This window comes from Ailuropoda melanoleuca, chromosome 12, assembly GCF_002007445.2.
Source record: "Ailuropoda melanoleuca isolate Jingjing chromosome 12, ASM200744v2, whole genome shotgun sequence".
NCBI classification, from domain to species: Eukaryota; Metazoa; Chordata; class Mammalia; order Carnivora; family Ursidae; genus Ailuropoda; species Ailuropoda melanoleuca.
The window spans coordinates 51,941,267-51,967,722 of record NC_048229.1 but is presented as its reverse complement, the minus strand read 5'-3'; the positions used below and the strand labels follow the sequence as shown (position 1 = coordinate 51,967,722).

Sequence of the window (26,456 nt, the reverse complement as noted above, 5' to 3'; positions counted from 1 at the left end):
TGTTGATTGTTTCCTTTGCTGTGCAGAAGCTTTTTATTTTGAGGTCATCCCAATAGTTGATTTTAGCTTTTGTTTCCCTTGTCTGGGGAGACAGCTAGAAAAATGTTGCTACAGTCGATGTCAGAGACATGACTGCCTGTGCGCTATTCTAGAATTTTTATGGTTTCAGGTCTCACATTTAGGTCTTTAATCCATTTTGAGTTTATTTTTGTGTGTGGTGTGAGAAAGTGGTCCAGTTTCATTCTTTGGCACGTAGCCGTCCCGTGTTCCCAGCACCATGTTGAGGAGTACCTTTCGGTCTTAAAGAAATGGTGCCTGGAGGCTGCTGCATCCCCTTGGAGTCCATCATGCTTGTTTTCTTAATGAGCGACTTTCTTGCTGCCGAGCCGGGGACTCACAGGTTTTAAATTTTCTTTAGTTGCTTCTGTTCTTTGTTTGTCAAATACTTCTTGCATACCCACTACATCCAGGCATTGGACTGGCTGTTGGGGAGACCACGAAGGGAGAAACACATGGTCCCAGCCTCGTGGAGCTTACCATGTAGTGTGGGAGACACACTAATAAGTCCTCTCCCCACAAAATGGAAAATTGCCCTGAGGAATTGGTGTTTCAGGTGAGATCTGTGTAGGGGAGAAAAAAGAAGCTTCCAGGCAAAGGGTACAAACAGTTCAAAGGCCCCACCTTGTAGTGGGGTAGGGTGGGAGAGCATCACACCTCAGAGGAATTAAAAGAATGCCAGAGACTGCAGCCTGGGGCAGATGGGGCTGGACAGGTACTGGTCTTCATCCTAAGAGCTATGGGAAACCACTCAAGGGTTGGACTCCTCAACAAACACTGAGGCCCGGTCGGCAATGAAGAAGAGGGACATGGATATCAGGTACACAAGCAACAGTAGTCCAAGAAACCCCCCCTAACATTATCTATCGGAAACAGAACTCTCCCCTTTCCCACCTTCCCATAAACAGCATGGCTTACCGTTGCCCATCTCGGTGAACGTTCTCACCTACCATTAAGTCGCTCAGGCCAAAAAATCTAGGCGTCATCCATGATACCCCCTTGGTCTTCGTACCCCTACCCCCATGTCTTATCTATGGCCCAGTCCTATCCACTCCACTTCTTAAATATCTCTGCAACGCATCCATTTCTCCTTCTCCACCATTACCTTCATGCGGCTGTCTCTTGCTCGGTGACTGCGATGGTTTCTCAAAGGCTCTCCTACTCTGTGGCCTTTTCAAAGTTCAAATATGGGGGCGCCTGGGTGGCGCAGTCGTTAAGCATCTGCCTTCGGCTCAGGGCGTGATCCCGGAGTCCTGGGATCAAGCCCCACATCAGGCTCCTCCGCTGGGAGCCTGCTTCTTCCTCTCCCACTCCCCCTGCTTGTGTTCCCTCTCTCGCTGGCTGTCTCTCTGTCAAGTAAATAAATAAAATCTTAAAAAAAAACACACACACACACACAAATCTGATTATGTCACTGCCCTGCCCAAAGTCCAGGGATCCAGGGTAAATCTTGATTGGCCCTAGCCCATCTCGGCAGCCTCATTCCACTTGCCCTTCATTGGTTTAGCTAGCTTCTGGATGGGTATTCTTGCTCTTTGGAAAAGACCGTTGGAAGAAAAGGATCCTTTCATTTTGCTAAGCATTGTGACATTTGGTGTGCCTGTGTCCAAAGCCTGGGGCAGATGCCTGCCCTACCTTGTAAGATAAATCCCCTTGCTATGTAAGCCAGTTTGAGCTGGGTTTTCTGGCAGGTGCCACCGCAAGGATTCTAACTTTGGGTTAGGATGTGTGTCTCAGGCATCCAGTGCAGTTGTGGGCAGTTGGACTTGAGCAACTGAAGCTTAGAGAAGAAGTCTGGGCTGTAGTAACATATGTGAATCCTGAGTGAAGCCTGGGAGAAGAAATGAGCTCGCATCACCCTCATGATGAGCCTGCAACCAAGGTATGGAGGGGCTGGGCCAGAGAGGTGCCAGGAGAGACCACCTGTGGCCAGAGGAAAGGATTTCCTGTTTGCCTTCCTCTTCATATTGATTGAAACTAGTATTAAGGGCATGACAACATTCTTAAGTGTTTTCATCCTGGAAAAAAGGAAGTGGCTCAGTAGTGTTTTCAGCTAGGGGAGGAAGTTGGATTTCGGAACGAGCCCTGGGGATTAGCAAGAGGAGAGTCTGGCTGCCTGCCATTCAAGAAGGTCATTTTACCAGGATTTCAAAGGCAATCCAAAATGGAACAACCTGATCAGAGAATACTTCTCCTCTTCTGAGGAGTGTAAAATACCAAGTCAGGTGCAGATTGGAAGGGCATCGTGGGAGAAGTCACCATCTTAAGGAAAGGTGTGGGGAGCGAAAGCCAAGGGCAGCCATCACAGAATGGGGCTGGAGACAGACGTGGGAAATGAGAGGGGACCATGGGAAGGAGGCCAGCATGGGGTGTGCCTTGGAAGGCGGGCTGAGTTCAGAATTTTTTTTGCAGCCCAAACTGGCTTCCCTGGGAAACTTTTGAGCACTAAAGGGTTAGAACTGGTGATGGTGTTCTGGATCCAAGTGAGGGTTTGTGGGGTGAAAAGACAGAGTCAGGGGACCAGGAGTTATGTTGCCATGGAAGAGGTCCCCAAACTTCAGTGTGGACCAGAATCACCAGAGGAACTTGTGACAGATGTAAATCCTTGCTGCTCACCGCCCCCTGGATTCGGATTCTGTTGGTTCAGTCTGATTGGCACATTTTTTAAAGCTCCTTTGGCAGCGTTACCGTCAAGCGTTGACAGGGTTGAGCTCCCACCATGCGCTCCTCCAATTTGTGACGGGGAACACCGTGTTTCTCAACGTTACATAAAACGTTCTAGTAGGTTCGTTCGACCTGACGGTCACCCCAGCCCCTCCCCTCCGGGCAGAGGGGGCACGACAAAGGGGTCTCAGGGCTCCCGGCGGCCGCCCTCCGCCGCCCCCGAAGCAGGGCGCTCCCACCGCCGGCTGGGCCTGCCCGCCAGTCTCGCTCTCAGGGAAACCAGCCCCGCCCCGGCCCTGGCCCTGCCCCAGCCTGGGCTCGGAAAATCCGCAATCACAGTCTCCCTAAATGGCTGCAGTGGCCACGCACCAACCTGTGGGCAGGCCTCTATGATGACTGACAGATGTCGTAACCAATTACGTTCAGGTGCTAGTTTGTTTCCTCCCCGTCCCTCCCCCGAGGCGAGACTTCCGTGACTGACAGTTCACTCTGGGCGCTGTTACGTAAGGGGAGGGTCGAGTGCTGCCCCACCCTAGCGGAGCCGACTTGATTGGCAGTGCGGAGCGCTGTCGTCCCAACGCCCCCGGAAGAACGTACTTGACGGACAGGTATGGGAGCCACTTGGAGCCGGGAGGCTGGGCGGAAGCCTCCTGGCCCAGGGGCGTGGGGCAGAGGGCGGGGCCTGACACCAAGAGCAGGGCGGGGCGGGGAGCAAGCAGGGGCCGGGCTGGCGCTGCGGCCAGAGATGCTGTGGGGCAGCGACGGTGCTCAGCAGCCGGGAGCACTGCGTTGAAAACGCCGAGGTGAGGTGCACTGCTGGGCCGTCTGGGAGGGACGGGAGGGCCGTGGAGTCTTTAAAGGCGGGCCGCTAACATTCTCGGCCAGCATTTGTCTGCCCTACCCGGCGCTCTTGACTCCGTAGCGACGGCGGCCGCACTGGGACATGGGGGCGGGGCCGGGCACCTGTCCGCGTTTGCAGGCACCTGCTGCGCCGGCGGCCGCGGGCCCTGGGCCGGCACTGGGGGCTGTCCGGGTGCTGGGCCCGGCGGCCTGAGGGAGGGAGGCGGGCCCGACCGGCTTGCCCCGTCCGCGGGCCGCCCNCCGCCCTCCCCGCCTCCGTCCTGTGCCCGGGTTGGGGGGGGGGACGTCTTCGAGCCCTGGAGGCCCTCAGCTTCCCACTGGAGGGTCTCGTGGGGCCGGGGCCGGCCTCGAGCTAGCTGCGAAGCTGGGACATGGCCCCTGCCTTGCATCAGCTCGAGACAGGTTTGTCCGGATTCCGTGCGTGTGTGGAGATGGATTTCCGCCCCGGGCGAGGGTACCGGTCCCGGCTGTCCGCAGCGAGCCGGGCCAGGGCCCAGGCTGTTTTTCGTCCTTTCTCAGTGCCGTACTCCGTCTCCTCTTAACGTGGAATTTAAGGCTGTTTGGGGTGATGTATTAAGTTAGTGCCTATTTAGGGACTGTGGCACGTAGGAAAGCAGCACCCTTCTTCTACGTTTTGGCTGAAGCCATGTTCAGATCATTTGTACAGGTCCAAGGCACTCATTTCTCAGCTGCGTGACGTAAAGGAAGACCGTTCTGTTCGGTTTGTATGGCTGAACCAGCAGAAATTCTCAAATTTGTGTCCTAGGGCTTCCTTCCACCTATGTCACTCCTTTTGGAAAATGCTGAACCCTGTCTGGGTAGACTAGACTTCTAATAAAACGTGTAGTTATTCTCTAAAAGTGTGCTAGTTTCTTCAGGTGATTCTGTTGCTACTGGAAACACAGGCAGCAGTAGAAACTACCTCCTGCTTAAAGATAACAGGAACTGGGGGCAAGTTTGGACTCTTAAAAAAGCAAAATCATAGAATCATTACATGCTAGACTTGAAAGGGACCGTACAGGTGAATGAATGAATTTACATGGTGGTGAGCACTGTGTCCCAAGGGGAGGGGATCCTCTGTTAAGTCAGATGTGTCCTAGATGACAGCGGGGTGCTGTACTTTACTCTGGATCTGTAAACCAGTGTTTTCATTTGGGCCAAACGTGAACATGCCCGCACACATTTTTGATGTCCCAACCATTCTCCTCTGTGCCCTAGTCACCTTTAAAGGCAGATTTTGTGGAGAGCTCTCAGCAATAAGTTGCTGCTTATTGGGTGTAAGTCAACAGGTTAGTGGAAGAACCAGAAGCCTCATTCCTTTGACTTAATTACGGGGTGGCATTATGTCGTGGAAAGGAAAACAGCAGTAATTGGCACCGGCGAGGTATGGGAGAGTTGGTACCCACCTGTGGATATCATAGGCTTGTCATAAAACAAATTTTTGCTGTCAGGGACGTTTGGTACAGTTTGCTTTAATGATTTGCTTCTTAGGAATTTAGTAGAATTAGCAACAGTCTAAGTTTTGACCTTTTTTAACCTTCAGCCTTTTGGATTGGTGCAGGTAAGAATTCAGAGAAGGAGCTCTGCTTTACACCTAACTGAGCCTGGGGAAAATCACCAGAGTGGAGAAGTTGTTCTTACAGCTTGGCTTGCTGCTCTTCCTCTCCCTCTTCCTCTGTATTTTTAGTAAATGACCCACTGACTTTGTGACCTTTGAGGCATACTTTCTTGTCCACTACTTGAAGCTTTGCTGGGAGATTCGTTTGTGAAATGTCTCTGCACTCCTCTGTTGCATTCGTATGTGCTGCTTGGCCATTCCTTCCGCGTCTAATCCTGTAGTTTCCACACATTAAGCAGAGAAAAAGACCATTTCTCAGGGATGATCCTGCCAGGACCCAGTTATCCCTCTCTATCTTACCTGCTCTACCTTCTCTCTGTTAGGTCTTCGGCTGCTAGTTTTGCTGGGGAGAATAATTATGCACTTAACTCATTTAAGACACAAATCAGCCCCTTGGCTCTTTAATTCCCGGAACTCTGAACAGTGACCGACCTTTTGTGTACGTGGGTAACAGTGCATTCTGCACCTGACTTTCCTACAATCAAGTGCCTACATGTTACGCTACTAGCAACTGTTGTAGTCCAGCCACATCGTCTGCATTTCTGGCACCAAAACTGAACTGTGTCACTGAATATTCTGAATCCTGGCCAAGGACTCATTACACAGATTCCTGTAGGCATTTAAAGGTGGGAAAGAAATTGGATTCAGAAGAGGGAGGAGAGTATTGAAGGAAATTTTCTGAAGACTTTTTCCCCCCTAATTTTTGTAACTATCTATTACATAACGTTATGTTGAATTTCTATTTAGAGTGTCGGATTTAGTTCTTAACTATTTTAGAGATATTAACTGTTGGTGTTGGTATGTTTCTGTGTTTTCCCATCTCATTTTTAGGTAAAGTGACTTCTGAGGACAGAAGAGTTTGATGACACAGACCACTGAATTTCTTTGTTTGGAGTCCACGTTATGAACCCTTTCTGGAGCATGTCTGCAAGCTCCGTCCGCAAAGTAGGTATAGTTAATAAATTTAGCGAGGAAACCCATTTGAGTCAAAGTAGAGGTAAAAAAAATCATTCATACCGAGGTTGCCTATAATCTTAACAAAATTAGCTGGCTTTGCTTATTTAGATTTTTTTTTCTTTCTTTCTTTCTTTCTTTCTTTCTTTCTTTCTTTCTTTCTTTTCTTTCTTTCTTTCTTTCTTTCTTTCTTTCTTTCTTTTTCTTTCTTTTCTTTTCTTTCTTTCTTTCTTTATTTATTTATTTTTTAGTAATCTCTACACCCAACGTGGGGTTCAAACTCACAACCCTGCGATCAAAAGTCATATGCTCTTCTGACAGAGCCAGCCAGGCACCCCTAGGTTTTACTTTTGAGAAGTATTGATTTTGCTGATTAAAGTTAGTTTCTGAGACGGAAATGGCATCTCAAATAGAAATCATTCTGGTAATCACAATTGTAAGATTATTTTTTAGGGTATATTTACACATGATGAAATTTGTGACACATTACTGTAGTAGTCTTTTTACTAATTTGCAAGATTCCGCAGTCAGAGAAGCTTTGAGAAAGACCAGTCCAATGTGGTCAAATTCAGACTTGAGGACGCTGGTTTAATTTTTCCAAACAAAATGTCTATTTTTAAATTGCAAAAACAGTACATTTTAGGAAAGCTTTAAAAATGCAGACAAAAAGAGAGTGCGTATAACCCATAATTCCACCTCTGGAAGACCTCCCCCAGGAATCCTCTTTTTTTCTAATGCACACGATATCCATTTTTTAATGCGGGTAAGTTAAACAGCCTTTGGCTGTCCTTGAGCCAAGGAAGTGCCTATGAGCTGGTGATTTCATCCCTGACTCATGTAGACCTTTGTCTTTGACTCAGGCTGACAGTCTGTGCTGGGAAGAGTCCAAATGTGGATCATCTCCATCAGGGACAAGATCAGAATCCGAGCAGCATGAGGGAGAGCGTAGCTTCATTCCGTGTTTCTAAGCGAGGTGCTCACGCCAGGTGGTGACTAGTTTCAGTCACCTCTGCTGTTTGTTTTGAGCTGCTTTGCACCTGGCCTTCTGTAGCACCTAAGCCAAGGGACTCTTCTTGTACAGATGTCTTAACTGCTGAGTAAACCTCTTTTGGGGGTCACGAGACGAAACCATTTCTTTTTCTGTTTCGTGTACATCCTGTAAATATTGGCGTTGTTTTTGTAGGATGTAGCTTTAAAATTTTTTCCTGTTGCTTCAGTCTTCCTTCAGCTTTGTTCTCTTTCTAATGGCCTGCCTGCTCAGAGGACTTTCAAGTCATCTTGACCGTGGCGCTGGAACGTGTTTGTGAAAGAGTCATTCCAGCTTTTAGGTCAAGGATAAGAGTATGAGTTAAGAATCATGCTAACGAATGTTCTCACCACTTCGTCTTGAATAGCGATCTGATGGTGAAGAGAAGGCATTAACAGGGGACGTGATAACCAGCCCTCCACGTGCCGCTCCAAAGAAACAACTGCCTTGTATTCCCAAAAACGCTTTGCCCATAACTAAGCCTACATCTCCCGCCCCAGCAGCACCGTCAACAAATGGCACACATGCTTCTTACGGACCCTTCTACCTGGAATACTCTCTTCTTGCAGAATTGTAAGTGCTTCGACTCTCCGGTTAAATTTTGACTGATCTTTGAAGGTGAAAAATGAAATTTATTCTGGCGCACTCTGTAAAAGGCTGTGTCCTTCGGTCTTAAAGCTCAAACACATCCCCCCTCCAATATCAGGGAAATGAGACTGAAAGGAGGGTGTGGGCTTGCATCTCCACGGCTGTTTAGAGAGCAAAAGAACGAGAGTAGGACTAAGCACCTAAACATAAGCAGGTCAGGGACTGAGTAACTTCATTTTGGGGTTCCTTTATATGAGGTGAGGAGGTCACCTCCTGAAGACGTGGGTGTGGAGAGACGGCCAGTGGGACGGCAGTCTCTGTTCTTTCTCAGGTCAGACCCAGCTGGAGGCTTGTGGTGACCACCTTGGAAGAGGCGTCCTGACAGGCTGAGAGGGTCCCAGTAGGCAGAGGTCAGGAAGCCAGACCTTAGGGGCCAACAACTGAAGGAACTGGAACCACCGACTCAGGAGAGACCCCGCAGGAAGCACTTATCACAGCCGCTTTCGTGTATGCGGAGGCCTTTCGTTACAAAGGGGACCGGACCCCTGCCTCGTGACGCACGAGGCGGAAGTAGGCAGTTCCAGGGAAATCACAAAGATTCGGGCTCCGTATTGAAAGTCGGACCGAAGTTGCACGTGTCCGTAGCGGGAGGCGAGCAGCGCCGCCCAGAGGGCTGGTCACGCGACCGCGCCAGCGTCCGCAGGGGCTCAGGTGGCATCGGGTGTGCCGGTGCGTGGACACGGAATTCTTAATTTCTGTCACGGTTCAGTTTCTTAGTACAGCAGACCCAGCGTCCCCTCTAACGGTCAGAGGGTCCGAGGCCCTGGCGCCGCTGGCCGAGTGGGATTTGGTGGCAGTGGTTCCTTCGGCTCTGTCATGGAGGCCTTCTCTGGGGGCCCAGCATCCGCTGTCTGTAACGGAGCCCAGAGCGGCCTCGCTGCAGTTAGTAACGTCTGCCAGCCACGCTGCTGTCCACCTGCTGAATTTTAGTAACTTAAAAACGGAGGAACGACTTTAATGATTAAAAATAAGTGTGATTGGTAAATAGGTAATAAAAACTGACCACTGAGGTTCAATGAGTTGTTTCTCAAGAAAATTCAGGTTTGGCAGGTTACGCACGTTTTAAGGCCCGAGGTTAGCGCTGTTCTGGGTCTGGGCTCAGCCTTACTGCTTTAGGCTCACGGTGACAAGGTCCCAGAAGAGCCAGAAACACCTCTGTCAGTGCACCTGGCTTCCCTTGCTGCAGGGCACCCCCACAGAGTTCAGGTGCCTGAGGTGGGGGGTCCTTTTAGAGGGAGAGCATGGGGGGGCGCCTCACCCCTGCCTGCCTTCACCGAGAACGCCGCAGATCTAAACACAGCCCTCTGCCACGGGGACCGGCGTTCACACTTAAAATGACACCTCAGCAATGGCGGTTCTGTGGCATCTTTATTCTCATGACCTAAAATGTGCTTCAGGAGGCTTTTGAACGTGTGTGGGTGAGATCTATTGTCCACAGTCACCAAAGCAAAAATTGTACACTCTCTTTTCCCTAAAATTTAATGTCTGGAACTTAAATCAGGTTGCATTGTTCAGAATTACCTACAGGTTGGTTTCCAAGGTGATGTCTTGGGAAAGTTGATTTCTGGGAGGAAAGCTTGTTTCTTTGTGTATCCCTGCTTGGCTTGAATTTCTTCATCCGGGGCCCTCCCTGGCTCCTGCTCTCTGTGAGCTTGACTTGTAAGCTGGGAAATGGGTAGGAGTCTGGACCAGGTGAGATGGTGAGGACGTGGCTTGTTGTTAGCTGTCGGCTGCCCCCGGGGGACTAGTCCTTCTCTCGAGAAGTGAACGTAGGTTGGTTTGATCTGCATGTGTCCTTCACATCCGCACTCTTTCATTATCCTGCTTCCGTTTTAGTACCTTGGTTGTGAAGCAGAAGCTACCGGGGGTCTACGTGCAGCCATCTTACCGCTCTGCATTAAGTAAGGATTCGCTCTTTACTTCATAGCGTATTTGGTTCCTCTGACACACACTTGGGCCTTAACTGTGTTTTATTTTTTCCTACAGTGTGGTTTGGAGTAATATTCATACGGCATGGACTGTACCAAGATGGCGTGTTTAAGTTTACAGTTTACATCCCTGATAACTACCCAGACGGTGACTGCCCAGTAAGTGAGAAGTCCACTCTGGCTTCATTTGTTGGGCCCGAGGAGGGCTTAAAGGGCTTGAAAGATTGCTTGGTTCTTTTCCTGAGCTCATGATTTTACAATTTCAGTTTCCCAAAATGTTTTATCTCTGCAGTCTTCTGTGAAGGGGATTTTTGTGCTTGTTGCATCTTTTGCCACGCCGGCCTCTGCCATCCTCGTTCCTCTGCTCAGGGTGTGCGAGGGAGGCTGGAAGCGGTCCTACCGCGCTGTGTGCATGGCGACCGCTGTGCTACAGAGGAGCGGAGAGTGACTTCTCCCCCGTTGGTTGCAAAATTGAGTTTTACAGGAAAATGGTAGAGGTTGTTACGTATCCCTCTTGAGGCAGCTCTTTGACTTAAAACACCGTGACTGCCTTGTCCTGAAGCTCCCTTTACAACTATTTGTATGGGTCCGATAAGCTCCTTGCTTCCATTAAAGGACACGTCTCTCTTTAAATACAGCGCTTGGTGTTTGATATTCCCGTCTTTCACCCGCTAGTCGAGCCCACCTCAGGTGAACTGGACGTGAAAAGAGCATTTGCGAAGTGGAGGTCAGTAAATCAGCATTTACTTCGGCGACCTAAGTCAGCGGGAGGGTGCTTCAGTGATCCTCCGTGTTTCTCTTTAGGCGGAACCATAATCACATCTGGCAAGTTCTAATGTACGCGAGGAGGGTCTTCTACAAGATTGACACAGCAAGCCCCCTAAACCCAGAGGCTGCCGTGCTGTACGTCACTTTGCTTTGTCCTTTCAGATAAATTGAAAATGCAGCTAAGCAGATTATGTTGGTAACTTTTGAATTAAACTTTTAACACAGGTATGAAAAAGATGTTCAGCTTTTTAAAAGTAAAGTGGTCGACAGCGTTAAGATGTGCACTGCTCGTCTGTTCGACCAACCTAAAATAGAAGACCCGTACGCCATCAGGTAGGTGGCGCGTGAGCCCGAGGAGCCGCACTCCGCCGTCCGTGCTGCCGGGCTCCGGGTGGCCTTAGAATGGGGTTTAAGAGCTTTACGTCGACTGGCATGTTGTGCCAATAGCAAGTTATTCAGTGACTTCGATTTCCTAAGGGTCCTCGTAATGTGCCTGTTCAAGGGTCCAGACACCACTTCTCAGCGGGCAGTTTTAGCTGGAGCCCCTCTTAAACTGCCATAGCCCCCACTGGCCTTCAGCGTTGGGGCAAGGAGGGAAACCGAGTAGTGGGAATAGTGCGTTCCTTTAGCACGATGATACTTAGTCTTGGAAGCATCGGAAGGAGTGCGGAGACCTGAGGAGTCGGTGATGTAGCTCTCTGGCAACATGTACTGCTGGCAGGTTGTGTGGTACAGTGGCTAAGAGCTGGCCTCTGCGCTTACTGACTTGGGGGACCCCGGGCAGTGACTTACTTTGGCTGTCACACTTTCTTCATCTGTAAATACTAGTACCTCAAGGGACGGTTGTGAAGCGGAAATGAGCTGACACGTGTAAGTGCTCCATAAGGGATAGTTACCCTGTGAGAGAATCATCTAGAGTCATATCTAAAACTTACGTGTTGACAACTGATGATTGTTCCTTGTTAAGTTTTGTTAAGGGAATAAATGGATGTTCTGCAAATTTAGTAAGCCAAAGCAGTTTTTTAATATTTTTCTCTTCCTTAAGCTTTTCTCCATGGAATCCTTCTGTACATGATGAAGCCAGAGAGAAGATGCTGACTCAGAAGGTAAGCACATAACCACTTTTGAATCGTTCACTGTTTCCTTTCTGAAGTGTCTTCACTGGAGACTGCTCATTATGTACAAGTAACTTTTTGGGAAATGATTCTGTACAGTGCCAACGTCTCCATCAGTCCTATTTTTAATGTCTGTTTTTGATTATGCCTAGAAGAAGCCTGAAGAGCAGCACAATAAAAGTGTTCATGTTGCTGGCCTGTCATGGGTAAAGCCTGGTTCAGTACAGCCTTTCAGTAAAGAAGAGAAAACGGTAGCAACTTAAGCGCTGGTGAATCTGTGCACCGTGCACTTTCCTGCCGGACGCGGGCCTAGTCAGTGCTGACCGACGGCAGAGGACTGCCGGGAGAGTAAACCTGTGCGAACGAGGACTGGTATCAGTGTGTCCGTGTACGCTTAGGTTCTAACAGCAAGTTTTGGAAACCTCTCTTTAAGTAATGCATTACTTCTGTCAGAAGTGTCTTTATGGTGGTTATCTAGTTCAGTACTCCAAATTATTGGGGACTTCGAGGCTTAAGTATTTTTCTGAATTTACTGCTAAAGGTAAGTCACATTCATTTAAACTAATAGAGTAGACAGAGTTGGGCACTCTCTAATGACTCTGACATCCATGGTTTCAGTTGTATATATTTTAGGACGTGGAGAGAGGCAGAGCAGGTTCCATAGCTGACTAGCACTTGTAAGTGGAAGATCATCTGAGCCTCAGTCTTCGGCCTCCTGTCTTACTGATTTACAGACTCCTGTCAGTCACTGAGGTACACATTAGGTGAGGAGAGGAAACCAGAACACCTGTTCATAGTTGGTTTTTGGTTTTTTTTAAGCAAATTACTTACTGTATTTTTATGGCAGGAGGGAGAAAGTGTTAAAACGGTTTCTAATGAAGTCAGATATTTAAATGATGAATGACTAATGTGTTTTGTAGAGACAAAATAAACCAATAAATGATTGTTCTTTGTCATTTATGCAGGAAACTAAATGCCCCTTTCTCAATATAACTAAGCAAAGATTAACTTATAAATGCTTTATTGAAAAATACACTTATTTTCATATAAAATTACAGTAGCAGTAAGTATCTTGAGAGGTTTTATAAATATTTTTGCACCACTATTCTAACAGTGTAAGTTCCATATTTCTTTCAGAGCAATATGAAGTTACCCAGTAACTTGGTTTATACTGATTCAATTTACAATTGAATTTTCTCCCTAATAAGATTATTCGTTCAACTTTAAAACTGCTGGAACAATAGTGATTAATAAAGGTATACATAGATAATTCAATAGCTGTTAAATAACATTTCTAATTTTTATAAATGGTACTACGTACTAATAGAAACCTAAATTCTCCAATCTATTTTTTAAACTGCCAGGAACACACCCAAAGATATCTTAAATTTATCACCTTAATAGACACGTGTCTTTCAGATAACTTCCTCCTAAAGAAGAGGTCATAATTTTTCATATTCCCTTAATTCAACTTGATTTAAAATCGTTACTTAGCCAACTGATCCCTATTAACAGCAAAAAAAACTGGATAATTTAAAACACATGCCCAAAGGTGGCTACTGGGGCTTGAACAGTTTAAAAAAAGTACAAAAGCATCAAAGATGATATTGCATGTTTAGCCTGGAAGTTTTGTACTTCATAAAGTTCACATTGTAGAAAGTGCCATCGCAAATATACAGCAAAATCTGGGTTACAAAATCATGCTTTTTACAGTCCTAAAGTGCCACTTCTTGTACAAGTTCACTCACACATTGCACACCAAACAATCCAGCACTTACCACACTGTACCACACCTAACGGGGAGAGGGAAGAATTACACAAAGGGAACGGGAGACTTGGGATAATAATCTAGGAGCTCCGAATCTGGGCTCTCTCCCTTGTTCTGTTTCAGGAATGCAAAAACCTCCTAACTCCTACCAAGCATTTTGGGACAAACACCTAAGTTTTTGTTTTGCCTTTCATGAGGGCCAGAAGCTGACCACAAAACAGGTAGGAATGAACTGAAATCCAGTCCCTCTGCTAGAGCACGTCAACAGACACCTCTTACACATGTATTTGAGCACGCTCTGTTCCCTGTCATACTTGCAAAAGCGTTGCCGAAGAGTTGTTAAATCCATGTTTGGATTCTAAGCAGCCTTGATGGCAAGCACTGAGTGGTAGGAAAAAGGCAGTTGGGATGAGTAGAGATATCCTACAGACACTGGAAGATTAGGAAGAGAGCCCCATAATCTAGCATGCATTAAATGGTGCTGCTGAACAGAGTTTGTGAAAAGACAGTTTCTGTACAACAGACTAACCTCAGTGAGAACCTCGGTCATTAGCTACATCTTGGAGACGGCGTAGTAAGGCAGAATGATTTTCTGGGCAAATTCTTTTTGCGGGTGATTCGCTTCCATCTTCCAAAAGAATCCCTCTCTTTTTGGTTGGAGTTTCTCCTGTCCGTATCATACTGTTAATTTCTCTCAGTCTCTAGAGTGGGGGGAAAAATAGATATAAAACTTTAAAATGCTAATAGGCAGAGTTCAGAGGTAAGTCAAAGAACCTCAAATGAGTTAAGAGTTTAACTTCAGGAGTTTAAACATCTTTATAAAGAAAAGACCTACTAAATTATACATCCTCTGATTTCACTTCTCAGCTGGCCAACGCTGATGACTATCTGGGTTGGAGGGCAGAGTGTTTCTATTTTAACAAGCTCCAGGGGTGATTCTGATGTACACTTTTCCAAAAATAAAAGTTCGCCAATTTGTGATTTTTTTTTTTTTTACAATAGTTACGGAGCATCCTCATGCTATGCCATACTTAGTCACTTCCCTATGTCTCCATTTTCCTTTTTTAAAAAAAAAACCAGTGTGATTTTTACACAGTATTATGCCTTTTCAGTCTAGTGTCACTCATTTTTTAGCAGTTGCTCTCAACTGGAATTTCACAGGACAAGTAACCCTTAATTCGTAAAGCATCCATTGTAGGTATTTTATTGGTATGATCTAGAAGGTACTAGTTAGTTTTCATCCTTGGGAGAATTAAGAAAAATTTGGCAAATTATTTTCTGTGTTCTGTGGTTAATATGAGGAACCCTGATTGAGAAAAACTGCCAGGATGCTAGAGAGACTGGATCTACGTATAGTGCCTTCAGCATGAAGTTTCTCCAAAGCCCCAAAGTCAGTTGCCACATTATTTTCTGGTAGTTTGTTGGTCACAAATTTTTTTTTTCACATGCTCCTTCACTGTGTGTGTTTACTTATGGAAAATATACTCACCACATTCACCTGTGTTTCTTACAGGAAATCTCAGGAAAGTAAGGAGAAGAGAGTAATGAATCCTCCCTTAACGACCACCCCCCTGCACCAATTTTGGCCAGTCTTACTCGATTTATACCCTCGTTCATTTCCCATTCACCAGACTGTCTTAAAGCTAATCCTAGACCTATTTTATTTATATTTTATTCTTTATTTTAAAATAATTTTTGAGGTTTAAATAAAATCACCTGTGTTATTATTAGCATATGCACCTTCTCAAATCTTAACCACCTTAAGAAAGCTTTCCTTTGACTTTCTCTTCTACCCTTTTGCATTCCTCATCTCTGGTCTATTTACTTGAATATTCCTTAAATTGTTCATTGTAGGTTATTTGTGTGTGTGTTTATGTGTGTGTATATATATATACACACACGTGAAATACAGTGTATTAACTATATAACACTATACATAGCACATTCATATATACCATACATTACTATATATTGTACATTAATGCGTTACAGTACATATAATTTATATACAATACACAATATCTTACACATCACAATTTACATAATATGTACATATTTAAAACGAATAAATTCTTATTCCAAAAAAAATTCATACAGAATATGCTGAGACTTCTTGTCCTCACCCGGTTCCCGGGATACCTACTATAATCTCTCACTCACTGAACACACCAGGCTACTGCATAGCCTCTGCTCTCTGTTTATGAACGCACTCACTAGAAATGTAATACTGTGTATTAAGTGGGGTTTAAAAAAAAAATTGAAATGCCAGGGGTGTCTGGGTTAAGTGTCCAACTCTTGATCTCAGCTCAGGTCTTAATCTCAGGGTCCTGACTTCAAGTGCCACGTTGGGTGCCATGCTGGGCTCCATGCTGGGTGTGGAGCCTACTTAAAAAATGGCATATTTTATGTGTCGTTTGGAATATTTGTTCAATCAACATTGCATCTTAGATCTTCCCATATCAGTATATATGCACATCTCTTTAGCTCCTATACAGTATTCTGTTTCTCTCCTAGTTTAATCCCCTATTGATGTAGTATTTCCCCCCAGTTGTTTAATACATAATAACAACTGTAACTCAACAGGCTGTACCAAGCCACTGAAACTGCCCTGACAAGTGTCACTAATGATCCCCAATCATGTTAATTACCTTGCATGGTATTTTATGATTCTTTTCTCATTGTAGTGTAAAGGTTAGGCTATTACAGTTTGGTTCTAGACTCAAGGGTCTCAGTTATCATCTATTAAGTCATGATGACAAATGTTTCTTCAACCAACAGTCTAATTTTGCTATCATTTATTGAAGAAACTCCCAATTCTGTGCTAGATTTTTTTTTTAACCTTTCCAGGTGGTGATAAGATTGAAAGCCACTGATCTAGATGCTTAATATAACTTTTTTTGCACAAAATGTCATTTCTAAAGGTTTACCTACTGTAAAATTCACTCTTGTAATCATATACTGGTGCGTGTTTTGACAGTCACGTAACTATCACAGTAAAGAACAGTTTCTTCGTTCCAAAAAATTCCGACGTTGCTGGTTTAGATACCCCTTGCCAGCAAGCACTGATGTTCCCTGTCCCTGTAGTTTGTCTTTTCCAGAATTGCATCAAATGAAATCCTATAGTAAGTGGCCTACCAAATGTAGTGTGTTTCACGTAAGCACCGGCGCATCTGACGTTCATCCGTGTTGCTGGGTGTATCAGTAGTTCGTTCCCCTTTACAGCGAAGTCGTTGGCCATGAGCCGCGTGTACCACAGATTTGCTTATCCATTAGCCCGCTGGAGGACATTTGGGTGGTTTTCCACTTTTGCCAATTAGGAATAGTCTTAAACGTTCATGTAGATGTTTTTGTATGAACCTTAGGTGAATACCTAGAAATGAAATTACTGGTTATATGGTAAGGGCATGTTTATAAGAAAATGCCAAACTGTTTTCCAGGTGTTAGAGCTATGCTGTATCATTTTGCATTCTCACCAGGCACATATAAAATTTCTAAGCGCTCCACATCATTGCCAGAATTTGTTACCCTCGTTTTTTGGTTTTAGCCATTCTACTAGGCATGTAATGGATGATGTGTGTTCAAATCTTTTGCCTAGTTTTAAATTTGGTTGGTTTTCCTTTTGCATTTTGATAATCCTTGTTATGTTGCAGAAATAAATCCTTTGTCAGATAAGAGGTTTGTAAAATTTTCTCCCAGTTTGCGGCTTGCTTTTTCTATCTTTTAAAGAGCAGGAATTCTTAATTTCAATGAAGTCCAATTTCAGTCTTCTATGGATTGTGCTTTTGATTCTGTTATCTAAGAAGTCTTTGTGTAAACCGTGTTCACAAAGATTTTGTTCCCCTATGGTTTCTCCCAGAAGTTTTATAAGTTTTACACTTAGGTCCACAGTCCATTTTGATTCATTTTTATATGTGGTGCAGAGTATGGGTGCGAGTTTACTATTTTTGTATCTGGTTATCTAGTTGTTCAGCACTGTCTGTTGAACTAAATTACTTTTGCACCTTTGTTGACAATCAGTTGACCATGTATATGTGGTGTATTTCTAGATTTTATTCTCTAGATCTGTATGTCTGTCCTCTCACCAGTACTATATTGTCTTGATTACCATAGCTTTATAGTTAAGTCTTGAAATCAGATAGTGTGGGTCTTCCAGCTTTTTCAAAATTGTTTTAATTATTCTAGTTCCTTTGCATTTTCACATATATATATATTGGAACCAGTTTGTTAACTTGCACAAATAACTCTGCTGGGATTTTGTCAGGAACTGGATTGAATTTATAGATCAAGTGGAAGAAAACAGACATCTTTGAAAATGTCATCCAATTCATGAACATGGAATATCTCCGTTTTCTCAGTCTTTCCTTCATCAGTGTTGTATAGGTCTCAGGATACGAATCTTGTACATCTTTTGTCAAGATTTATCCCTAAGTTGTGTTGTTTTTTGTTTGTTCAGTATGGGGCTTGAACTCACAACCCTGAGATCAAGACCTGAGATCAAGAGCTGGGTGTTGAGCCAGCCAGGCACCCCCAGAAGTATTGAATGTTATGGTGCTTTAGAAAATTTTTACTTCTCCTTCCTTGTTGCTGGTATGTAGAAATAAATTTGATTTTTGTATATTAGTCATATAACCTTGCCAATCTTCCTAGTTTATTAACACTTTTAGATTTTTATTTTTCTATAGAGAGAATCCTGTTGTGAATGGAGACAGTTCTGTTTCTTCCTTTTCAGTCTGTATGTCTTCTTTATCTTGCCTTATTATATATGCGAGGGCCTACAGTTATGTTGAATAGGAGTGGTGAGAGCAGATATCCTTGCCTTGTTCCTGATCTTAACAGTGGAAGACTTGAATGCCTTCTATTTGGTATGCAGTCTTTATCCGATTGAGGAGGTTCCCTGAGAGGTTTTATCGTGAATGAATGTTGTATTTTGTCAAATGTTTTTTTCAACTACAGAGATGATTTATCACCTTCACTTTTTAGAAGAGTTTGTATAGAACCGGCATTACAGTTGACACTGAACAATATGGGTTTGAACTGAATGGGTCCACTTATACTTGGATTTTTTTTCAATGATTTTAATATTTTCATTTACTTTAAGAATAGAGTATGTAATCTATATACAAAATATGTGTTAGTTAGCTGTTTGTTTTCAGTCAACAGTAGGCTATTAACAGGTAAGTTTTGGGGGAGTTAAAAGTTATACCCAGGGGCACCTGAGTAGCGCAGTCGTTAAGCATCTGCCTTCGGCTCAGGGCGTGATCCCGGCGTTCTGGGATCGAGCCCTCCATCAGGCTCCTCCGCTGGGAGCCTGCTTCTTCCTCTCCCACTCCCCCTGCTTGTATTTCCTCTCTCTCTGGCTGTCTCTCTGTCAAATAAATAAATAAAATCTTTAAAAAAAAAAAAGTTATACCCTGATGTTCAACTGCATGGGGCATGGTGTCCTAACCCCCGTGTTGTTCAAGGGTTAACTGTATCTTCCTTAAAAATTTGATAGAATTTACCATTGAAGCCATCTGGACCTAGTTTTCTTTGAGAGGATGTTTTTAAATTACCAATTCAGTTCCTTTAATAGACGGTCACCGAGACTACTTGTTGAGTATGGTTTAGAAGTGTATGTCTTTCAAAGAATTGATCCATTTCATCTGCATTATTACATTTATTGGCAAAAAGTTGTTGAACCTTCATTATATATTCTTAATATCTGTAGGACCTGTACCGATACCTCCCATTTCTGATCTTAGTGATTCATCATTTTTTTAATCCTGATTAGTCTGTGCAGAGCTGTATCAATTTTTTTAAAATCTTCTCAAAAACCCTGGTTTTTAATGGCCTTAATTTTCTGTATTTTGTCTATTTCACTGATTCTTGTTTTTTTTCTATTTGTTTAGGTCACTAATTTGGTACCTTTCTTCTTTTCTCATAGAAGTATTTTAGTGCCATAAATTTCCCTCTCAGCACTGCTTTTGCTGCATCCCACAAATTTTGGTATGTCAAGTTTTCATTTTCATTTAGTTCAAAATACTTTCCAGTTTCTTTTCTTCTTTGACTCATTTCTATGCAATTCAGTTTGCAAAAATTTGGTGGTTTTCCTGATTTCTGATTTGATTGTGTTGTGGTAAAAGAAAATACATTATTTGAATCCTTTAAAATTTACTGAGACTTGTCTTATGGTCCTTAGTGTGGTCTATCTTGGTAAATGTTCCATGTGCACCTGATGCTGTTGGAGTGTTCGATAAATGTTAGCCAGTTTGGTTGGTCACATCTTGACTATCCTTACTGATTTTTTCTGTTTACTTGTTCTATCAATTTATGTTGAAATCCTTGATTATAATTTTTTTTTTCTATTTAGCATTTTATACCCTGTGACTGGGAAATGACCTTTATCAGTGATAATATTCTTATTAATGATATGAAAGCTGGAGTGGCTACATTAATTACTGTTAGCAGAATGTATATAACTTTTCCCATCCTTTTATTTTTTTAAAAAACCACTTTATTGTGATATAGTTCACGTACCATATAATTCAACCATTTGAAGTGTACAAGTTCTATGTCTATTAGTATGTTCCTAGAGTTGTGCAATCATTACCACATGTGCCCATTAACAGAAACCCTCCATTCTTCCCAGACGTAGGCAATCACTAATCCACTTTGTGCTTCCATAAATATGCCCATTCTGGACATCTCATATAAATGGCATCATATAATATTTATCCTTTGAGACTACTTTCAGTTAGCATAACGTTTTCAAGGTCCATCCATGTTGTAGCATGTGTCAGTACTTCCTTTTTATTGGAGTCATAATTCTGCTGTATGGACATGCACCTATTCATCAGTGGGTTATCTGAGTTAGCATCCTTTTACTTTAAACTGTAAACTTTTAACTGTGTGTGTCTTGATATTTAAAGTGGGTTACTTATAAGCAGTAAATAGTTGGGTCTTGGTTTTGTGTCCAGTCCTACAATTTTTGCCTTTTAATTAGTGTATTTAGATCCATTTAATTGCTACTTGTTTGCTATTTCCCATGTGTTTTTTCCTCCTTTTTTGGCCTTCTTTTGAATTGAGTATTCTGACTTGTATTATTGTTTTTTTCCATTTAACTCTTTAATCCAAGCGGAATTTATTTGGTTATAGGGTGGATATATAACACAGGCATACTTTGCTCTATTGTACTTCACAGATAGTGTGGGGTTTTTTTGTGGCCCCTGCATCGGGCAAGTGTATTAGTGACATTTTCCAACAGGGTTTGCTACTTTGTGTCTTTGTATCAAATTCTGAATTCTCTCAAGATTGCAAAGTTTTTTATTATATTTGTTATGGTGATCTTTGGTTATTATGATTCACTGAAAGCTCAGGTAAATGGTTAGCATATTTTTTAATTAAGGTATGAACACTTTTTTAGATATAATGCACACTTAACAGACAACAGTATAGTATAAATGTAACTTTTATATGCACTGGGAAATCAAAAAATTCATTTAACTGGCTTTTACTGTAGTTGCCTGGACCTAAACCTGCAGTGTCTCTGAGCTGTGCTTGTATTAGAGGAACTGTCAGTCATCTCCTCCAGTTGCTTTTGGGGCTACTGTTGATTGATATTTCCAGCTTTCACAATCCCACTGGCAATATCATTGGAATCAGGTGAGACCTATGCAGTGGTTGGAGGAAACTGCGTCTTTAAATATTTGGTCTTCCTATTCAGAAACATCAGTATGTCTGCGTTATTCAGGTTAACTGAGATTTCTACAAGGGGTAAGTTTACTCAAAGTCACCTTTGTTAGTACTATAACAGAACGATGGAAAACCTTTTCCATTTTCTAAGAGTTTTGCTGTTTTCTTGTTTTCCTCAACTTTTTATCTTAAAAGAAGTTGGAAGAATAGTAGTGCATTGAACACCCAATTATCAGTCAATAACGTTTTACCACATTTGTTCTCTCTCTATAATTTTCTTTTTATAGTTGAACCATTTGACAGTTGCTCACACTGGGGACACTGTACCTCGGAATACTTTAAACATACTCTCCTACATAGTCCAGGACTATCATCAATACCAATGGAATTTAACAAATGTAAAGATAAATTTTAACACTGAAGTCCACATTAAATTTTCCCATCTGTCCCAAAAATGTCCTTGATAGCTGTGCTTTTCTGTGCAGGATCCAATCAAAGATCATGCACTGCATTTGCGTGTCATGTCTCTTTAGTCCCCTTCACTCTAGAACAGTACCCTCCCCCATCTACCCTTGCCTCATGATCCCGACGTTGGTTTTTTGTTTTTTTTCTGAAGAATCTAGGTCATTTTTTATGTGTGTTTCTCTCTCTTTGAAGCAAGCTTTATGAATACAAGCATCACGGAAGGCGCTTTAGGATTGAGTTGTACTCCTAAACACGGCACATGATTCCCCGTGATCTAGCCTTACTGCCTCAAGGACATTGTCTTCTTTCCTTTTCTGGTGCTTCCTGGATACCCCTTCCTTCCACACCAGGCATCTTGCTAACTCTTCTTCCATTAAGGCCTGATGGAAGTTTCCCTCCCCATCACAGACGGAGGCAGACGCTGCCACACAAATGGGTACTAAATCGGATTATCACACTGCACTGTACAAAATGTCCATTTCTCCCCATAGACAAAGAATCCAAAGGACAGAGACACTACCTGTCCCAGAAACAGACACTCCATAATCAGAAATCCAAATTTTCTCACAAAAATTTGCATTTTAAATGAAGTAAAAACCATAAAACTCCAGATTTATAGCAGAGAGAACTATAAATCTAAATCCTTTATTTCCAGCCTTAAAGTCCTCCCCCCAATACCCTGTTTTTTGCTCCACTGGGACTTACTGGTCACTTTTCCCTGGTAGTTCCCATCACTCATGTGAGTACTAAGCATTTCCCACGAACCCCAATTCCCAAATCCTAGCCATTCTAGGTTAATAAAGGTCAAGTTTTATGTTAGGCTCACCTTTGAAGGACTGTTGCTGAAGTAGTAGAAAATCTTTTCTCGAGGAGAAAGCATTGTTTCATTTTTGTGTGGAGAAATGTAGACAGGGTGATTCTGAGACAGCTGTATTCGGCGAGGAGAGCCCGTCCTCACAAACGGATAGGGGGAGAGTGGAGGAGCATCCGTCTGTTTAAAAAAAGAATCCATATTCCTAAGAAAGGGAACGGAATTTCTAACCAGGTATTTATTTTATTGAAAGAGTGGAGAGGTAGAATAAGCCAGCAGCTTTTTGAATAGTAAACAGCAATGTATTCGCACCCACAGTGACACTTAAAGAAAACCCTACAAATAACCTTTAAGTGCTTATTTTGTGTCAGTCGCTGTTTTAAGCATTTTTAATACATTATGGCATTTAATTCCCATAGGAACCCTATAAGCTGGGGTCTACTCCTATTCCCATTTTATATATGAAGAGAAAAGAGGCAGAGAGAGGTTAAGTAACTTGGAAGGTTACTCTAACTGGTAAGTTTTGGACAATGTGAATGCATGCACTCTCTCGTATTACAGTAATTTGTAGGGAATTCAATATCATCTTGTTTAATGCTTCACAGTAAAAAGAAATTCTGTTGGTTAGGCGTATTATCTCAGAGATTTCCGCAGTTTTATTTAACAAAAGAATGATTTCTAAGACTAGTTGACACAGAGGGCAGTTCAACCTAAGTTACTTCTCCTCCCTCACAAGTGAAGAAAGTACGAAATAATCCCTGTCAAACTTACCACGTTTGCCTGTGAGTACTTCATGGCAAATGTTTTAATTTGCTTTATGTAAATATTGTTGTAGAACTGAATGAGGTCGCCCCTCTCCTCCTCTTCCATGTCACTGTTGGCACCCGTGAGGCGAGTGGGTGTGGGCGGGGCGCTGCTGGGCTGGGGAACCGGCAAGGTGCTGCTTGACCTCATGACAGGACTGGAGTCTCTGCTGGCTGCGGCAGGCAGAACAGAGGGTGTTACACAGAAGGACTGCAAGCGCAGACTGTTTTTAAAAAAAAATCTGTGGGGCGCCTGGGTGGCGCAGTCGTTGAGCGTCTGCCTTCGGCTCAGGGCGTGATCCCAGCGTTGTGGGATCGAGCCCCACATCAGGCTCCTCCGCTAGGAGCCTGCTTCTTCCTCTCCCACTCCCCCTGCTTGTGCTCCCTCTCTCGCTGGCTGTCTCTGTCAACTAAATAAAATCTTTAAAAAAATAAAAAATAAAAAATAAATAAATAAAAAAATAAAATCTGTAAGAGAAAGGCAATACAGCTACCTGCTGTACTTGTTTAATGGCAGCAGATGAGCACTCTGCTCTTCATCCCAGGGAGCAAAGCACAGATACTCCTAAGTATTAACTCTACCCCCTGCCATGAATGTTGCAGAGGCCTACTCAGTAGTTTTCACTAATAAATTACACCGAATTTTCTAGGACCTGTGACCTGCATTAAGTGACGCAAGTCAATAATTAGCAGTGGTAGTTCCATAGCATGGCTTCAGTCGGCATGCCAGGCTTTTCTGGAACTCAGGCCAACAAATTCCTGCCTGAAACCTTCTCTAATTTCCCTAGAGAAAACTGCTATGCACAATGTGCCTCAAAGCTATGGGAGGAAGGACAAACAACTTTGCCACTAAATTTAGGATTCTGTTTATTGTTCCAACAAATTTTTTGCTAATATTTTAATATAGTTGTAATTTCATTTAGTAATCCTTAGTCTTTAGGCCTAAAAAGTGAGAAGCTCCTAATTTTGCTTTGTAAGTGTTCATAAAGCTCGTAAACACTTACTTCTGTCTTTGTTGAGTTCTGTTGGAGAATTCTGATGGCTTCTGCTATCACTGCTGCCAGAATTTCTTCTTTTCCTTTTCCCTTTTATCAAAACACTTCTATATACCTTTAGAGAGACGATGAGAAGGGGACAGATTTATTGAGCACATCTTGGACTATAGGGCCTTGACATGCTATTAAATTCTCACAATGGCTCCATGTAGTAAGAGTAGTTGTCCTCAGAGAGGTTAATATATGCAGCCAAGGTCATATATCTGTTAAATAACAGAGCCAGGATTTACACTGGGGCCTGTCTGGCTTCAAATTCCAAGTATGGCCTATAATACAAAGGGCAGTACGAGCACCCAACCATAAAATCAAGTTATTCTAAGTACAAAGATCTTGCATACCTACCCCTTGAGATAATAGTATTAAAGATAAAATGTTTTAAATTTTCATATAATGTCTTGGTTAAATGTACAGTATTGTTTTCTAAACCAGCCTGAAAGGTGACAAACCAAACTTCTTCCTAAATTGACATCTATCTTGTGATTATCCAAATTAAAAAGGAATCAAATATTTCATCTCATCACCTTTTGGAGAAAAAAGGACTTAAAACTAATCAAGATGTGAAGCTGTCAGTGATTAAAGAATATTAAAAGTTCTTTTTTATCCTGGAGAAAAGTCCCCAGAATCAACTGTGGTTAGTTTTCTATATTTATCAAAGATTTTAAGCTTTATTTTCAGCCCTGAGAGAAAATGTAGTTACCTGGCTCCGGGCCTGTGGCTGAGTCCTATAACAACGCATAATATTCTGGAAGGACTTGTCTTCTTTTGTCACCTGGCAAAGAATAAGAGTATTCTGAGACAGAAATTGATTGCAAAAAAAAATTTTTTTTTAAGATTTTATTTATTTATGTGGCAGACAGCCAGCGAGAGAGGGAACACAGCAGGGGAGTGGGAGAGGAGGAAGAAGGCTCCCAGCGGAGGAGCCCGATGTGGGACTCGATCCCGGAATGCCGGGATCACGCCCTGAGCCGAAGGCAGCCGCTTAACAACTGAGCTACGCAGGTGCCCCGATTGCAAAAATTTTGAAGAGCGGTGTGAACCTACTCTCCAGTGAAACTGGTGAAAATCATATAAACAGCCATTTCAAGTCTCTGGAAATGGTCCTAAGGGCATACAAAATGTACTGTCTATTCAAGAAAACCTAATATTCAGTAACAAGAGGGAGTAAGTGGTATCCGAACACAGACCTGGAATAAAGAAGCACAGTTAACAAATGAAAAATTCACCAGAAGGACAAAACAGATCTGAACTGGCAAAGAAAAAGATTAGCCAACTTGGGATAGACTGTGGAACCTGAAGAACACAGAAAAAGGAATGAAGAAAAGTTAACAGAGCTTTAGAGAGGGGCGCCTGGGTGGCGCAGTCGTTAAGCGTCTGCCTTTGGCTCAGGGCATGATCCCAGAGCTCTGGGATCGAGCCCCACGTCAGGCTCCTCTGCTGAGAGCCTGCTTCTTCCTCTCCCACTCCCCTTGCTTGTGTTCCCTCTCTCCCTGGCTGTCTCTCTCTCTGTCGAATAAATAAATAAAATCTTAAAAAAAAACAAAAAACAGAACTTTAGAGAGCTGTGAACATCATTCAGCACACAAAGAGAGAAGCAGAGAAAAATGATAAAGGCTAAAAGCTTCCCAAATTTATTTAAAAATAGTAACCCATACATCCAGGAAGTTCTAAGAATTCCAAGTATAGGATACATGCAAAGAGATCCATACCCAGACATATAATAAAAATGCTGAAAGCCAAAGGAAGGGAGAAAATCTTGAAAACATCAACAGAAGCCCAATAAAATAACAGGCAACTTCTCATCAGAAACTATAGACACTAAGAGGTGGTAGAACAACATATTCAAAGTGCTCAAAGTGAAAAAACTAAGAATTCAGTGTCCAACAAAGTTATCTTTCAAAAATGAAAAATACAAAATAAAAACCGAGTTTGCTGATAACAGACCAATCTTAGAAATACTAAAAGTTCTTCAAACTAAAAGCAAGTGACCTCAGTAATTCACATACACATAAAAAAATGAGCACTGGTAAAGATAATTATGTAACTATAAAGCCAGCATGAAATGCATATTTCTCCTTAACAGACTTAAAAAGCCATTGTATAAAACAATACATTATATAATGTATTATTGGGCCTAAAACATACAGAAATGTTATATATTTGCCAAAAACACAGGAGGAGGAAAGCTGTGTTGGGCTAAGGAAATGACTCCAGATGACAACTCAAAACCACAGGAACCAATAAAG

The 26,456-nt window shown here is 42.9% G+C and overlaps 2 protein-coding genes across 7 annotated transcripts in view; one reads left to right on the top strand and one right to left on the bottom strand.

The window, feature by feature from the left end:
- Positions 1-3,377: 3,377 nt before the first annotated feature.
- On the top strand, positions 3,378-12,600 carry AKTIP (AKT interacting protein). Of its 3 annotated transcripts, none has more exons than XM_011221131.3 (10): positions 3,378-3,524; positions 6,032-6,145; positions 7,549-7,754; positions 9,666-9,730; positions 9,816-9,916; positions 10,396-10,484; positions 10,562-10,660; positions 10,751-10,858; positions 11,571-11,631; positions 11,796-12,600. In XM_011221131.3, the coding sequence occupies exons 2-10, from the start codon at positions 6,104-6,106 to the stop codon at positions 11,901-11,903; spliced, it is 879 nt and encodes a 292-aa protein (XP_011219433.1). In that variant the 5' UTR covers positions 3,378-3,524; positions 6,032-6,103; the 3' UTR covers positions 11,904-12,600. The 3 variants fall into 3 exon arrangements, with proteins under 3 accessions (XP_011219433.1, XP_002912284.1, XP_011218988.1); XM_002912238.4 differs by having other exon boundaries at positions 11,793-12,600; XM_011220686.3 differs by lacking the exon at positions 3,378-3,524 and adding an exon at positions 3,841-3,984 and having other exon boundaries at positions 11,793-12,600.
- Positions 12,601-12,644: 44 nt separating this feature from the next.
- The window catches only part of RBL2 (RB transcriptional corepressor like 2), a 51,249-nt gene continuing 37,437 nt past the window's right edge, over positions 12,645-26,456 (bottom strand). For 3 of the 4 annotated variants that reach the window (XM_019808744.2, XM_034639623.1, XM_034639624.1), the window contains 5 exons: positions 24,911-24,982; positions 24,163-24,268; positions 23,127-23,332; positions 22,371-22,535; positions 12,645-14,109 (listed from right to left, as the gene is read on the bottom strand). In XM_019808744.2, coding sequence (XP_019664303.2) covers positions 13,939-14,109; positions 22,371-22,535; positions 23,127-23,332; positions 24,163-24,268; positions 24,911-24,982 — 720 coding nt within the window. In that variant the 3' untranslated portion in view covers positions 12,645-13,938. Of the gene's footprint in view, positions 14,110-16,543; positions 16,779-22,370; positions 22,536-23,126; positions 23,333-24,162; positions 24,269-24,910; positions 24,983-26,456 lie in introns of all 4 variants that reach the window. The other variant, XR_004619274.1, reaches the window with a different exon arrangement.